Source organism: Panthera tigris, chromosome A3, assembly GCF_018350195.1.
Source record: "Panthera tigris isolate Pti1 chromosome A3, P.tigris_Pti1_mat1.1, whole genome shotgun sequence".
Lineage (NCBI taxonomy): Eukaryota > Metazoa > Chordata > Mammalia > Carnivora > Felidae > Panthera > Panthera tigris.
This window is the reverse complement of record NC_056662.1, coordinates 13,451,695-13,467,308: the sequence shown is the minus strand read 5'-3', so window position 1 is coordinate 13,467,308 and position 15,614 is coordinate 13,451,695. Positions and strand designations below refer to the sequence as shown.

General features: G+C 57.2%; 1 protein-coding gene across 4 annotated transcripts in view; it reads right to left on the bottom strand.

The window, feature by feature from the left end:
- SULF2 (sulfatase 2) overlaps positions 1-15,614 on the bottom strand; it is a 118,051-nt gene that overhangs the window by 20,047 nt on the left and 82,390 nt on the right. For all 4 annotated transcript variants that reach the window (XM_042980224.1, XM_042980227.1, XM_042980226.1 and 1 more), the window contains exons 5-7: positions 6,661-6,830; positions 1,743-1,893; positions 358-533 (exon numbers count right to left, since the gene is read on the bottom strand). In XM_042980224.1, coding sequence (XP_042836158.1) covers positions 358-533; positions 1,743-1,893; positions 6,661-6,830 — 497 coding nt within the window. The remainder of the gene's footprint in view (positions 1-357; positions 534-1,742; positions 1,894-6,660; positions 6,831-15,614) is intronic.

Sequence of the window (15,614 nt, the reverse complement as noted above, 5' to 3'; positions counted from 1 at the left end):
GTCAAGGTGGCCTTCCCGCACGCTGGCGCAGCACACGCAGCCCGGCCCCGATTCCCTGGCGCTCTGCCCGCCACAGACCATCTGTTTTCACAGGTGCTAACGGCCCCCGGTCTCTCCCTCCCCAGCAGAGGGGTATAAAATGTGCCGGAACCCACCCCGGGTGACATAATCACCGTTTCGCTTGGCACTGAGAGGCTCGCCTGCCCAAATAAAGTGCCGCCCGAGGGAGTGGCTTGGGGCTAAGCGGTTGGGCCACCTGCTGCTTGCCCACCCGGTGGGGGGGCGCGGGGGAGGGGGGCGATGGAGGCCCCGGAGGTCTCCCTGGAAGAGGGGGGCCCTGGGGCGTGATGCACTCACAGCGAGCCGGCCTCCACGTTGGGGCCCCTCACGTAGAACGGGACCCTGATGTCAAACTCGTACGGCATGGACTTGCCCTTCACCAGGCCGAACTGGCCGATGTGGTAGCCGTGGTCCGCGGTATACATGATGTAGGTGTTGTCCAGCTCGCCCGTCTCAACCAACATGTTGTAAATCTGAAACGCGGGCGGGCCGGTGAGGGGCGCAGGGAAGGGGCCCTCTCGGGGGGCGGAGAGGTGCCTGTGCTCTCGGGCCGTCCCTCCCGTTTCAGGCCCTCCCTGCACCTCGCTGCTCAGCGGGGGTCCCCGGGAAGGACACGTTTATAACCGCAGCCTCCCCACCTCCTGTCACTTGCTGCCCCCCCCCCCTTCTTCACAGTGCTTCTCCCATCTTGTCTGCGTGGTTGTGGCTCGTCTGTCCCCTGAATTAGAAGGTGAGCTCCATCAGGACAGGGACTATGGTCACCTTGTTCTCTGCTGTATCCCAGGGCACTGGCCATTTGGCCAATGCTGCTGAACGAACGAATGAACGAACGAACGAGTGACGCCGGGCCGTGGCCTGGGGCAGGTGCCGGTGATGCTCGGCAGGCCTGTCCCACGGAACCTTCCGGAGCGTCGGGACCTGTGCTGTCCAACATGGCGGCCACCAGTCCCGCGTGTCTACTGAGCCCCTGCCCCGCGGCCGGTGCGACTAGGGAGCTGGACTTTAAACCGTCCTGAGTTCAATTACATTTAAATAGCCACGGACAAATTAAAAAAAAAAAAAATCTCCACGCAGCGGAATATTACTCAGCCGTGAAAAGGAAGGAAGCGTGGATACCGGCTGCCACACGCACGGATCCACCTCGAAGAGGTGATGCCGAGTGGAGCAACCCAGCCACCGACGACCACGCAGCGTGGGATTGACTCACGGGAAACATTCGGAAGACGCAAATCCACCGTAAGTTAGCGGTGGCCTACGCACCGAGGGTGAGGGGGTCCCGGGGGATGACGGCGAAGGGCCGCGGGGCTTCCCGCTGGGGTAACGGAAACCTTCTGGAATTGACCGTGGCGGGCACACAGCTCCGCCGACGTATCAGGACCGCTGAGCTGTATACTTGGAGTGAATCGTAGGGGACGTGCGTTGTATCTCAACTAAGCTGCTCAAGAACGTGAGCTGCCGTGTCATGCGGCTGCCGTAGCAAACAGAACAGATCCCGCACCGGAGTTTCACGGAGGCAGGGGCGTGCGTCGGGGCGGCTCAGGCCACCTCCCCGGGGCCCGCGGCCCTGCCCGCTCCTCCCGCCCCCGTTTCCACTCCTGTCCGGCCAGGCCGGGAGCCGGGCGAGGACGGGGAGGCTCCGGGGCCTGCACGGTGGCCGCGGGCGCGGAGGGGGCGGGGCCTACCGTCTCCATGGAGTCGTCCACGGACATGAGGGTCTGTAGGCGCTTTCGCTGCAGCATGTTGGTGAACTCCATGTGGATGGGCTTCATGGGCCCCGTGTAGCGCATGATCCAGTGCTTGTCCGGGTTGGGCGCGTAGTTGTAGCTCGGTGTGCTGGGGGGGGGGGGGGTCAAACGTACAGCCAGGTCAGGCGGGTGGCGGGCGTGGGGCCCACCCGCATCCCCCGGGGCCCCCAGACCCCCTGCCTCGGGTGAGCAGTCTCCTGTGCCGCGTGTGCGCCCGTCCGGGGAAGCCGTGACGCGGTCACCGGCTCCGCTAAACCTCCGTCGGTGTTTCTCCAGCGGGTGCTGTGCCCGTGGGCGGGCCGGGGGTCACCCAGTGTTAAGTGACCCAGGGCCACGCGGTGAGAACGGCAGCGTCTCCCGGTCCGGCCCTGCCAGCCCTCCCGCTACATCAGGGCCAAAGTCACAGGCGAGCGCGAGTCCTCTCACAGCTCCCCGGAATCCACACGGCTCTTTTTTTCAGCAGGGGAGAGGCTCACGCCCAGAGCCTCCGGCAGGCCAGGCCCCCCACTCAAATTTCTCAGCCTTGCAGTTGATTTTTCAGTTACCGCCGGCAACTGCCGAGCTATGGCGATTAAGGCACGACTAGGGAATTTCCTTTTGCAATAGATTGGGGTTAAAAAAAGAAAAGAAAAGAAAAGAAAAAGGAAGTTGGCTACAACGTTAGGTCGAGAATAGTCATGCGTGTACGGGGCCCCTGGACGTACGTGTGTCACAATTATTCTTCCCGTTCGCTCTCTTCTCTCATTTACTGAAGAGGAAACAGAGGGTCAGAGGAGTTCGGGGGCCTGCCCACAGCCTCCCTGGGCAGGCGGTGGAGCCAGGGGACTCCGTGATTTCTGCTGAGTGGGGTCCGCTGGGACTAACGATCACCGGACAAGGAACCATACTCTCTGACTTCTACGGGGCACTTACGCTTGCCACGCGCTGGGCCCGGCTCGAAGGGTTCACCGCCTCCTGGCGTCTAACACTCAGGGTCCTAGGGGCGCGTGCTGTGCTTATTGTCCTCGTGAGAAATGAGGAGACTGAGGCCCAGCGAGGGCCTAACTTGCCAAAGGCAGAAGAAGCGGGGCCGGAACTCCAGGACTGGATATGGTCACTTCCTGCCACAGTGACACGTGGGCCCGTCCAGAGACCCTCCTATCCACGCGTGCTCGGGCATGACTTTTGCCAAGACACTCCTGCTGGAGGACGTAGCAGAAAAGTCCCCTCCGGTCTGGTCTCACCCTCCCCAGTCAAAGCTGAAAATAAAGTTGGAGTTTCCACTGCCTGAAGACAAAAGGCTTTTCAAACCGGCTATTAAGGGGCCAAGGGGCTGCGCGCAGGGAAGAGGCTGTGTTTGCGGAGACGGCAGAAAGCTCGCTGACGTCTCACGTGCCCCTCCAGGACCTTCCCAGCGTCTCGAATATCAGATATCGTTCGGGGAGAGGAGTTATGGAGACCGTTGCTATGTAGAGCGGGGGGCGGGGGGTGAGTCATAAGTCTTGAGATTCCTTCTGGACTTTGCTTTGAGTCCCTGGCTGGTCTCCCGCCGCTAAATCCAGCCCAGCCCCCCAGCCTCCTTTGATTAAGAGCAAGGCCTCACCGTCCTGTGGGCCGGCTTAGGGCCTGACCCGCATGTAGAACATTCCCAGGAACAAGCCCCCCGCCCCGCCCATCCCCCACGCAGAACGAAGGGGGCTGCTGGGGGCCAGGGCTGCGCGGACACAGCCTCAGAGCCGTTTGGCCGTGTGGGAAAACTGTTCCGGAAGGCCCAAGGGGCCGGATTCCAGGACGTGATTTTGAGCAATCATCCCTGAATCTATTAGGTTCTATTAGGCTGGGTGTCTGCCCTCGAGAACAGGAGAACAGGGAGGAGTGGGTCTGTCAAGAGTCTGCGGGGGGGATGACTTCTGAAGGCCTCTCTCTGGAGACCTCTTCTGGAGGAGGATGTCAGAGCCAGGAGGCGGCAGGGCCTGGGGCCCCTGTCGGCCAATGGCAGTTTGCGGGTCCCCTGCATAAGGCCAGGCTCCTCCGGGGAGAGAGCCACACTTTCTGAAGGGCCCAGCCGTTGGCTGAACAAAGAGGGGAAAGCCTCAGCTCAAGACTTTGAGCCCTGTCCACAAGAGCCTGGCTCCCACGGGTTATAAAAGGCCTGTGAACCCACCATCAGATGCCACACCTCAAAGGAAGCCCTGGGGGCTGGTGGGGGTTGGGGTGTCTTTGCGTGCGTGTGTGTGTGTGTGTGTGTTTGTGCATCTATGTGTCTTCACGTTTGTGTGCACGCGTCTGGGTGTAGATCTGGGCTTATATGCCTGTGTATACGGGTCTGTGTAATCTGTATGTACGTATCTGTGTCTGTGTTTATGTATTTGTGTATCTGTTTGTAAATCTGTGTCTGTGTGCTTCTGCGCATGTTTGCGTATCTGTATCTTTGTATCTGTGTGTGGGGGGGTATCTGTGTCTATAGGTGCCCGCGTTTGCACACGCATTCATGTACCTTTGTGTGTGTGTGTGTATGTGTGTGTATATGCGTGTGCACCTGCGTACGTATCTATTTGTATCTTCGTGTGTCTGTGCACCTATTTGTATCTTCGTGTCTGTGTACGTGTGCGCGTGCCTGCTGCGTGTATCTGTTTGCATCTCTGTGTGTTTGCACAGGTGTGTGCAGCAGGGGGCGGGACGGGGCCCTGGGCAGGGGGAGGGGGCCGCACCGCGTCAGGCAGCACTTGCGGGAGCCCACGGGGACCACTGCAAGAACACGACACCAAACTTGAGTGGGTGACAGTCTGACAGGAGCCTCCCGACAGAAAGATCTGCAGCTCTGACCCACCAGCAGGGCCCTGTCCCCTCCTCCCCCCCCCCCCCCCCCACTCCCCGAGACCGTCATAATTAAATACCCCAGCTGCAGAACTTTCTGGGTTTTGGTTCTAGTTAGGAAGTGATTATACCCCGGAGATAAGAGAGCCTTCCCAAACAGACCCCTCATAAGGCGAGGGGGGTGGTTCTGGGTAAGTAATAGCAGGCGTTACTCATGTTCAATTTCTGTAATTTCCATTTCAAAGGGGAAATAAGCGAGCAGGCAATGTCAAACCACCTCGTCCAGGGCTGCTGGGGGGGAGGGAAGCCAGAACCTCTCTTAAAGGAGAAGCTGCGGAAGCAGGGTGTGCCCACCCCCCCCCCCCAGCCCCCAAGGTGGGACTGAGCCGGCCACGCCCCCTCCCACAAAGGGGAGCCGCTGGAGGGGGTGGAGGTGGGGGGTGGGAAGGGCAGGCAAGTCAGGTGTGCAGACAGGCGGTGCTGCGGCCGGAGGGGTGAGCTGGGCGCCGCAGCCCCTGGAACGCAGTTCGCCATCTGTCCGACCGTCCTCCCCAAAGACCAGGGGGATCAGGAGGTTAACACACCGCCTCATCCTCTCGGAGCCGCGTCAGGGCGCTGTCAGAAAGTAATTAGATGCGAAGGGCACACATCCTGATCGTAATGAAAATTAAACGCCCGGAATATTCAGGCCGATTCCAAAGTGCCCTGTCCTTGTCGCCCCAATGTCGCAGCCAGGGCTGCGGCATATCACTGCTAAGCGGGAGGTGGTTTGAGGCAGAGGAGGAGAGAACTTTCCAGAGCGATTTACTGAGCAGCTGGAGGGAGGAGGACTGGACAAGAGGGCAGAGAGAGAGGAGGTGTGACTGGGGGCGGGATTCCAAGCTGGCTCTGCCATTTACCAGCTGCGAGTCACCTTGCCTCTCCGTGCCTCAGTTTCCCCCTCTGTGAAATGGGAATGCCAGGTGCGGTAGGCAGCCCGTGTGACCAATGGAATACGACACAGCGATGGTGTGTCCCTTTTAGATTAGGTTCCAAAAGACCCCGGCTTCCATCTCAACCTCTGTCTACCCCAGGCCCCCCAGTCCGTTCCTCTGTCTCTGATCATTTGCTCTGGGGGAAGCCAGCTAGAGTTGCCGTGTCGTGAGGACACTCAAGCCACCCTGGTCGAGGGGCCGCCGTGCGAGTGAGCCCCAGGCTAGCCTCAGGCGGCTGCAGCCCCCGCAGACACCTTGATTAGAACCTCGGGAAACCCTGCACTAGAACCTTCCGGAGGAGGAGGCCGCTCCCAGATTCCCGACTCACGGGCGCTGTGAGGTCGTGCACGTTTGTGACTTTAGCTGCTCAGTTTCAGGGTAATTTCTTCTGCAGCAAGAGATCGCTAGCATTGCAAGGGTCGTTGTGAACATTCAGGGATTTGGTGTCACCTAAAGGACTGAGCACGGAGCCTGCCACACAGCCCACAGCTCAGTAAAGGCTGGAGAATATGCTCACAGCCTGACGAGGCTATGGACACCTTCTCAAAAACCACGTTTAAAATGCACAGGGTAGGGGTGCCTGGGTGGCTCAGTTGGTTAAGCGTCCGACTTCGGTTCAGGTCGTGATCTCATGGTTTGTGGGTTTGAGCCCCGCGTCGGGCTCTGTGCTGACAGCTCACAGCCTGGAGCCTGCTTCCGATCCTCTGTCCCCCTATCTCTGCCCCTCCCCTGCTTACGCTCACCCCCCTCTCCTCGCCCCAAATAAATATAAAAAAAAAGTATAGCATAAAGTACACAGGGTTATGAAGGAAGCCTATTATACTGCAATGCAGTTCTATGCACAGACCCCTCGGGGGAGGATGAGGGCCCCGAGGGAACAGCACTGCCACCTGCTTTGGTCTGTTAGCCAGGCTGGCTGGCTTTGCACCCGGTTTCCCCACAGAAGAGCAGCGGGTTCCCGGATTCTTTGAACCAGGAGGATCAGAGCGAAGGCAGAGCTCTGTCGCTGCCATCACCGTCCCAGAGCCCGACCCTCCCACCTTCACGTCACCCGGCGGCTCGGCAGGCAGGACGCCGAAGCTTACATGTGCTGGGACGCGTTGGGGAAGAGGCCTGAGTACTGGGGGGCGGAGTCCTCGGGGCCGTGGGGGGCCGCGTGGCTGATGACCATCAGGACGGGCCTGTGCGGGTACATCTTCTTGGACGTGCGGAAGAAGCTCACGCTGTCGTTGGTGATGAGGTCCGTCAGGTAATCCTGGGGGGCAGGGAGAGACAGGAGAGCCAGTGAGGAGCTGAGCACCCGCCCTGAGCACCCGCGGTGTTAGGTGCCCAGCGGACGCGCTCGGGGCACAGCGGGGACCCAGACAGACAATCCCTGCGTTCCTGGAGCCCATCCTAGGGGCAGACAGACGATAAATGAGCAACTACACGGAACGTCGAATGTTGCTGATGGAGAAGGAGAGAGGGGGTCGGGGAGGATAGGGGAGAAATGGCAGTCTGTCAGTCATTCACATTAGATGCTGAAATAATACCAGCTCGCACTTTTGAGTGCTTATGGTATGCGAGGTACGGTTCTGCGTTCACTTCTGTTAGCTCGTTGAAATCCCCGTGTAACTGTAGGGGCGCCTGGGTGGCGCAGTCGGTTGAGCGTCCGACTTCAGCCAGGTCACGATCTCGCGGTCCGTGAGTTCGAGCCCCGCGTCAGGCTCTGGGCTGATGGCTCGGAGCCTGGAGCCTGTTTCCGGTTCTGTGTCTCCCCCTCTCTCTGCCCCTCCCCCGTTCATGCTCTGTCTCTCTCTGTCCCAAAAAGAAAAAAAAAAAAAAAAAGAAAAAAAAAAAAAAAAGAAATCCCCGTGTAACTGTAGAAAGTAGGTGTGGTGATAATTCCTGTTTTCCAGAACAGGGAAGTTAAATGAATTGCCTGATGTCACACAGCTGGTAAGTGTTGCAGCCACGCCTCCTGAGTCTTGGTTCCTAAGCCTGAACTCCTTTCCAGGCTCCAGAAAGACCACGAAAGACCCACAGGGTGGGTACATCCCTGTGTTCCTGGCGCGCTGTGCTGGGGGCAGGGACAGCTGACCACGTGAACACGGAAGCAAGATAGTGACACAGTGTGACGGACGAAGGAAATAAGCCGTGACCGAGGAGCCGGAGTGGGGGCGTCCTTTGGCAGGGGCAGTCAGGGAGGGCCTCTTGGAGGGGGTGACACTGGAGCTGAGACCTGAGTGATGAGGAGCTGGATGTGGGGAGATTTTTATCACCCTCGGTTGTCTGCCGGGATCCTTGAGGGCGATTTGCTGGGCCTACTCTCAGAGATGCTGGTTTTTAAAAGATATATATTTTTAACGTTTATTTTTGAGAGAGGGAGAGAGAGCATGCGTGGGGAAGGGCAGAGAGAGAAGGAGACAGCAGATCTGAAGCGGGCTCTGTGCTGAAAGCAGAGAGCCCGATGCGGGGCTCAAACCCACAAACCGTGAGATCACGACCTGAGCTGAAGTCAGATGCTCAACTGACTGAGCCACCTGGGTGCCCCAGAGATGCTGGTTTAATTGGTCTGTGGCTTTCTTCAGGCACTGGACTTTTAATTTTCTTTAGTTTTATTTTTTAAAGTTTATTTGTTGAGAGAGAGAGAGGGAGAGAGAGAGGGAGAGGGAGAGGGAGAGGGAGAGAGAGAGAGGGAGGGAGGGAGGGAGAGAGAGAGAGATAGAGAGTGTGTGTGTTCAGGGGAGGGGCAGCAAGAGAAAGAGAATCCCAAGCAGGCTCCACGCTGTCAGCACGGAGCCCGATGTGGGGCTCGAATTCACAAAATCGTGAGATCATGACCTGTGCTGAGATCAAGAGTCAGATGCGAGCCACCCAGGTGCCCCACACACATTAGACTTAAAAAAAAATTTTTTTTAACATTTATTTTTGAGACAGAGAGAGACAGCATGAACCGGGAGGGTCAGAGAGAGAGGGAGACACAGAATCTGAAACAGGCTCCAGGCTCTGAGCTGTCAGCACAGAGCCCGACGCGGGGCTCGAACCCACGGACTGCGAGATCGTGACCTGAGCTGAAGTCGGATGCCCAACCGACTGAGCCACCCAGGTGCCCCCACATTGGACTTTCAAAAAGCTCCCAGGGATCCTGATGTGCAGCCAGGACTGAGAATCACCCATCTAGAGGAAGAGCTCCAGGCGGAGGGAACAGCAGGGACTCCGATGCAGGAACTGAACCTGTTCGAGGACTCTCAGCAGGAAGGAGCAGAAAAGCAGAGGCGCGCAGGGGGTCTCCTGAGAGTCAGACCTGCTTAGACGCCGGGCGGGATGAGAGGAGAGGGGGAAATGTAACGAGCAGGAACTGGGGGCTTTAAAAGCTCAGCTATTAAGGGTTCAGCCGAGAAGCTGAGATTTGCCTGAACTCTTCAGCAGGACGGCATACAGCGGGCGTGCCCGTGCGTCTAAGACGGGCCTTCAGGGACGCTTGTACTCTATACTAAATGCACAGGGAGAGTCACTGCAGTGGCGTTCATAAAGCAAAAACGTATCGCCGTGACCAGCAACAGGAAGGCGATTAATGAAGTAAATGTAATGCTGTGCTGTGCAGATGTTACACAGAAGCGAATTCGTAGCTACTGAGGTGGAAACGTGTCCAAGATACGCTGTTAAGGGAAAGAACAAGCTACTTTCAAATCCAGGAAGATCCCACCTTTTTGTGGGAAGGGAGGGAGGTGGGGTGGGGAGGGCGGGGGGGGGTGGTGGAGAGGAGAAGCCAAACCCTTAACTTCATATGAGCACCAAGGAAGAATCTAGAAGGACAGATATCAAAGTGCTACCTGGGGTCTGGGATAAAACAGAGGGGGAGAAAGCCACTTGCTACTTGGTGTACTTTTCCCGAAATACTTTTTATGAATAGTCCTGGGGAGTTATCTGTAGAACCTATTATATAAAAGTAACAATATAGACCACCTAAATCCAAGAGTTGCTGCTACAGTTACAGAGCATGACCCGAAGGCACAGGGAAAGTTCTTAAAATGACAAAGGTAACTGCGGAACCAGCAGGTGGGTCCGCTGTCTCCGGCTGGTGGGGAACCGTGGGCTGCAGCTACTTGCTCTCCATAGTAACCCCGTCTTCACTGCTGGATTTTGGAACTATGTGCCTACTTGGCTGTGATGAAACATGTTTTTAAAAAAGCTACTGTGGGCGCCTGGGTGGCCCAGTCGGTCGAGCGTCCGACTTCGGCTCAGGTCACGATCTCCCGGTTCATGAGTTCGAGCCCCGCGTCGGGCACTGTGCTGGCAGCTCGGAGCCTGGATGGAGCCTGCTTCGGATTCTGTGTCTCCCCCTCTCTCTGCCCCTCCCCGATCACCCTCTGTCTCTCTCTCAAAAATAAATAAACGTTAAAAAAATAATGAAAAAATAAAAAGCTACCGTGGACATCCATTCCCAGGAGAGACATACGGCGCCATGATAGGGCATCCGATGAACAAACTAGAGCTACCTGGGTCCACACGCACAAACCTGACAGACCTGACCCTGGGTGAAGAAAGCAGGCTGGAGGACACGCACGGTACGATACCGTTTATATACAGGCTAAGAACACAGAAAACGATGCTATACAGTGTTTGAGATGCTTGCCTATGTAATAAGCGCATCCATAGCAATCAGCAGGAGACGGGTGACCTTCCTGGGAGGGGGCAGGCCAGGAAAGGGGCTCGGGAGGGTAATACGGGGCCCCCGGAGCCTGTGATATTCCACGTTCAGAAGCGTATGTGGTGTCATTACCGTGTCTGACTCTCAAGGCTGGCATGAGGGTCTCGAGCGCTAAGAGGCGCAAAGCTCTTGGCACGGTGCCTTGCACGTAGCCGGCCAACGTTATGCCTGTCTTAGCGGTGCGGCAGCCTTTCCACATGCCTGACAGCCGCCCACCTTCCTGGGTCTCCTCAAAGCCACTCCTGCTCTAGCTAAGCCCCTGCTGATCCCTGATGGCTGCAGCAGGGCACCCGCGATGACGTATGACAAGCTGCACACCCACCTCCCAGCCATTTGTGTGGACCGAAGGGGACGCCACCCGTACTCCAGGGGCGGGTGGTGAAGCCCCAGGCTGGCCAACGAGGACACGCCATCTCTCCGGCCACGGTACTTGAGCCGAGTCCAGGTGTCGGAGGGACGAGGGGACCTGGGCCAGGCGGTGGCATGGTCCAGTCCTGGCTGGGAGCAGATTCAACAGACAGGATGTGTCCGTTGGCTGGCTGGGGGGGGGGGCAGTGGGCTGGCAGTCATTCCCCCCCCCCCCCCCACTGCCCCCTGCCCCACGGTTTCTGGCTGGGGTGAAGGGAATAGAGATGGGGGTTCAGGAGAAAGAGAGTGTCAGGGTGCGGGCGGGAGTGCTATATGTCCAGTTCTGGACAAGTTGAGCTGCCTGCCTGGGTCAGTCATGAAGAAGACGTGAGGGAGGTGGGCTATTAACAGGAAGGGTAAGACAGGTGCGAGGACGAAGCAGGCTGGAAGGTGAATTTTCTAGAACTGGAGACGAGCCGACAGACGATGAGGAACTCCCCTCTCTGCCCCCCTTCAGTCGTGGGCCAGGCCCATTCCCGCTCTCCAGGGGGAGGTGCTAGACTTTCCCCTGGTGCACTCCTGGCCAGGTGCAGGGGGCTGGGGATGCCAGGTTCTGGGGACTTGGCTCCTACCCAGAGCTTAGCAGCCAGAGCTGGGTCCTCCTGCCTCCCCTCCCCATCCTGACCTCCCGCTGACTTTGATCAGTAAACCAAGAGGAACCCAGTACTTCGGTGGGGATCGCTAGCCAGGACTCTGGGCAAAAATGTCCAATGCCCATGGGGGTGTGGGGTGTGGGGCGTGCTCCCGGGCTCTGTGACAGCCTGGCCCCTCTCGTTCCCAGCCTCGTTCCTCAGGCGCGGCCTCTGCCGCTCTCGTTTATGTGCTCACTCAGCAACTACTTGTTGGGTGCCTGTTCCCAGGGTTCCGGGCTTCCTGTTAAGGGCTGGGGCTGTGGTCACAGGTCCCTGTCCCCATGGTGACCACAGTCCTGTGCGGGGTGTGGGAAAGCATTCTCATCAGCGGTAAGAAGGCGGCAGGGGACCTGGGAGGGACAGGGAGGTTTTCGCTCACTTAGGATTACCCCTGGCTGCTGGGGATGGGGGGACTGCAAGGACGGGAATGGGGACCATGGCTGATGTGACGGGAAGCTCTGCCCGGACAAACGTGTCCCATGGGTGCCTCCTGGGAGATCTGCCCACGGAAGCCCGTGGTTCTACCTCTTTTTGAACTTGGGTGAGATAAGCCAGCTCACCCCAAAGCTCTCAGGGCCCCTCCCCAGATGGGAGTCTCCTGGCTTCCAGAACTAGTTAACTGTTCTGCTTGGGAAGCCCACTTGTGGGCTGCTTTCGGGCTGTGCCTTGAGACAGATGACTGTGCCCCTGAGACCTGGTTTGAGGGGCAGGGCGGGGGTTGGGGGGGGGGTTGCCCGCACCCTGGCGCAGCTCTCGAGCCCACCTCTCGATGTTTTCTCCACTTGGCAAGTCAACCTTCTGTAACTCCGGGAGGGTCTCCTTTTTCTGAGCCACTGGCTTCCTCCGTCTAAATTATATTCTCCATCACAATGCGGATACTGCACCCTCTACAGCCCCTTGTGTTCAAAAGAGGTTCACGTCCCTTTAAGGAGCAATCATATTTCATGAAGCTGAGGGCTCTGGAGTCAGCAACACTGGGTTCACACCCCGGCTTTATCACCTGCTATCTGTGGGCCAGCGGCCCGCCTTTCTGCCCCTCAGAAAGCACCTTTCCGCCTCTAAAACATGGGCCCGATAACAGTCCCTTCTTCAGATGGCGGGAGCATTTCACCCGGGGAATGAGGCACTTGGCAATACACTCAGAGCCAGACCTCAGGCCTTTGTATTTTTTGTCTGCTCCATCGTTCCCGCCCCTCCCGGGCCCCCAAACAAAATTACTGACGCCTATGGGGTGGTTTACACCAAGCATCAACAAACCTTTTCTGTAAAGGGTCAGAGAGGAAACCTTTGAGGCTTTGCAGGCCGGAGGTCTCATTTGCATTACTCACTGCTACTGTAGCAAGAGAGCAGCCGCTGGGTATGTGAACGGGCCTGTCTGCGCTCCAGTAAAACCTTATGCGGCCAAACTGCAAATTTCAAGTCAGTTTCACATGTCAGGAAAAGAGCGCTGGTCACATGTTGCTCTTTTTGTAATTTTCCCCCCAGCTAGTTAAGAATGTAAAAAACCCTTCTAAGCACACAGGCTGGACAAAAACACTTGGCGGGCAGGACTTGACCCATGGGCCGGAGTTCAGAGAATGGATTTGGAGGCCAGATGGCCTAGGCTCGGATGATACTGCTTTACCACTCACTAGCTGTGTGGCCTAGTTCCTTAGCCTCTCTGTGCCTCAGTTTCCTCGTGTGCTGGTTGTGAACAGTAACTATGGTGAGACATACATGGGCTAATTCAGGTGGAACGATTCCAACGGTACCTGGTGCACGTTAGGTCTAAGGGAGCGGGAGTCATTATTCCTCAAGAATCACGCGGCTGTGTTTTCCACACGAAAATGAAAACGGTACAAACAAATCTGGTTCCCTTTGATTACTCCTCACACCCCTGCTTCCAATCTTGGCCCCTTTGGGCCTTAACCAGGAAGTCTTTTTTTCAGATGCATTGTTACACGTGTTAGAGTATGGCTTTATGCATGTTTTTACATCAGTTGGATCACACTGTGTATATTTTCTTTCTTTCCTTTCCTTTCTTTCTTGGTTCCTTTCCTTTCCTTCCCTTCCCCTTTCCCTTCCCCTTCCCTTCCCCTTTCCCCCTTCCTTCCTTCCTTCCTTCCTTCCTTCCTTCCTTCCTTCCTTCCTTCCTTCCTTCCTTCCTTCCTTCCTTCCATTCATTCCACATGGCAGGGAACAAAGCAAAGTCACACGCCTCTGCCTTCATGGCCTTGTACTCTCATTAATGAGAGGAGACAGATGTTAACAAGTGACCCAGGGATACACACAGGTGTGGTGCTCACTGCGGGGGCAGGAGAGTTGGGGTGTGATGCCCTGGGCTCGGGGTGCTCTAGGAGACATCTGAACAGGGGCTTACAGGAGCTCTCTCCGCAACCCGCTCTTTCCATCAGCCCCGTGTCCAAAGCCCTTCTGATGGTGTTACATACAGATCCCCTCATCTTTTTCTAGAAATCCTCCAGGGTAGGGTTCCTTTGTGGTCTTTTAATCATTTCTTGCGTTGGTGGCCCTCGTGGATTTCTTTCAATAACAAAGCTGCAATGAACAACTCAACGGTCCCAACCTGCATAGAGGGAGGCTTCTCCACGACAGAAAAGCGCAAATGACAAAGGGCGGCTCAAAGGGTGGTCTCATTTGAGTTTACAGAGACCGCTGTTCCTTAGGGCCTTTCCACCACCTGACCCTCATCATTCCCCTCTCCCACTGGTCCCGCCTTCTCTGGTCCTCTTTGGTGATCAGTGCATGTGCCACATCATTCTTTTGTCATCATCGCTGCCTCTCTGTCCACCTGCCATCAGGACCCTTTTCATGGCATCCAGCCTTGGGATTAGTGACTCAGAACAGAGACCTCAGAGGGCCTTTGAGGCGACCTCCGGAAGGACTGTCACTTCCGCCCGAGCTGGGCCTCCTGCTGAAGCCACTGAGGGCAGCGACACACAGGCATCTCACTCCTCAGAGTGCTGGAGCAGGGAGCCCCAGGCAACTCCGAGCTCCCTCTCGCTCCCTCCCAGTGCTCCGGCTCCCACTGCCTGCTGCCCGCCCCGGGTCCGAACCCTGGACCTGAGCCAGCTCTGACCCCAAAGGGGCCCCCGTCCCTCTGTTCCCAGGCCTCTGGGAACAGGGAGCCCGGGAATCCTCCCACGGGGCTCATTCACAGGGGAGATGTGTCTGTGGCAGGAAACGGGGTAAGTAGCAGCCACTGCATGTTCCGTCCTCAGCCCCAGAGGGACTCTGAGTCTCCCTGGATAACTTGATTACAGGGCTGCTCTGAGACCAGGCGTGGACGTGGTGAGGAATTTTAACAAGGACGGAGTGGAGTTTTCTAGGTAGTGGACAATGTGCTTGTGCTGCATCTGGGAGGAGAGAAGCAGCGTGTTCAGCCCCAAGACACTATAATCTGTATTTCTAATGTACAAATCCCCCCATCAGGACTTTGGAATCAATTCACTCAGAGGTAATGGAAGCCTGAGACCCAAGGTGAGGAGGGAGGGCGCTGTCCAGGCGATGTCACACGTGGTTGCTGCCACCAGGGCCTGAACGATCAGACTCAGTAAGGGGGACACACGAGTGGTGATCCTTGGTCAAAGGCAGGAGGGATCCCCAAGTGTGCAGTGTTTCCAGAAGGGGAGTGGGATAGGGCGCTTTTAGGCCACTGAGCATCCCGCCCATTTTCATTTGGACTCTATTCTCAGCCAATGTTCCAGGGTTTGGCTCCAGAGTGGGGCTCCCGCTGTCCCTGCCTCTGGCTAGGGAGTGGGGCGGGTGACTTACAGCCCATCAAAACACTGCATCCCCTGGCCACACCGATCGGTCTGGGGACAGACATGTGACTGAGCCAAGAGCCAAGGAGATGCAGTGAGATTTGCTGGGAATCCTGGGAAGGAGACTCCCTCGCTTGCAGCTGGGCAGGAAGGTGAAACGTGGAAGGGCGGCCATATTGCTACAAGGGGCAGGGAAAGCGAGGGGGGAGGGTGGGAGAGGGAGAAGGGGGAGGGACGGGAGGGGGAGAAGGGGGAGGGGCGGGAGGGGGAGAAGGGGGAGCGGCGGGAGGGGGAGAGACCACAGATGGTGCCGCAGAGAAGAAAACAGAGCTTAGAGGAGAAAGAAACCACCGCCTAAAGATTCTGTGTGAGCCCCTGGATCCAGCCGTGCCTGATGCCGTTACTGCTGGACCAGTTAAATAAGCTGACGTTTCCTCTTCAGTTGAGCCATTTTGAGTTGAGTTTCTGTTCACAAGCAACGGAGAGAGGCCCGTGTGATTCAAGAAAGGATAAATCCTGTAGTTGGGGGCCCTTGGGGAAGGATT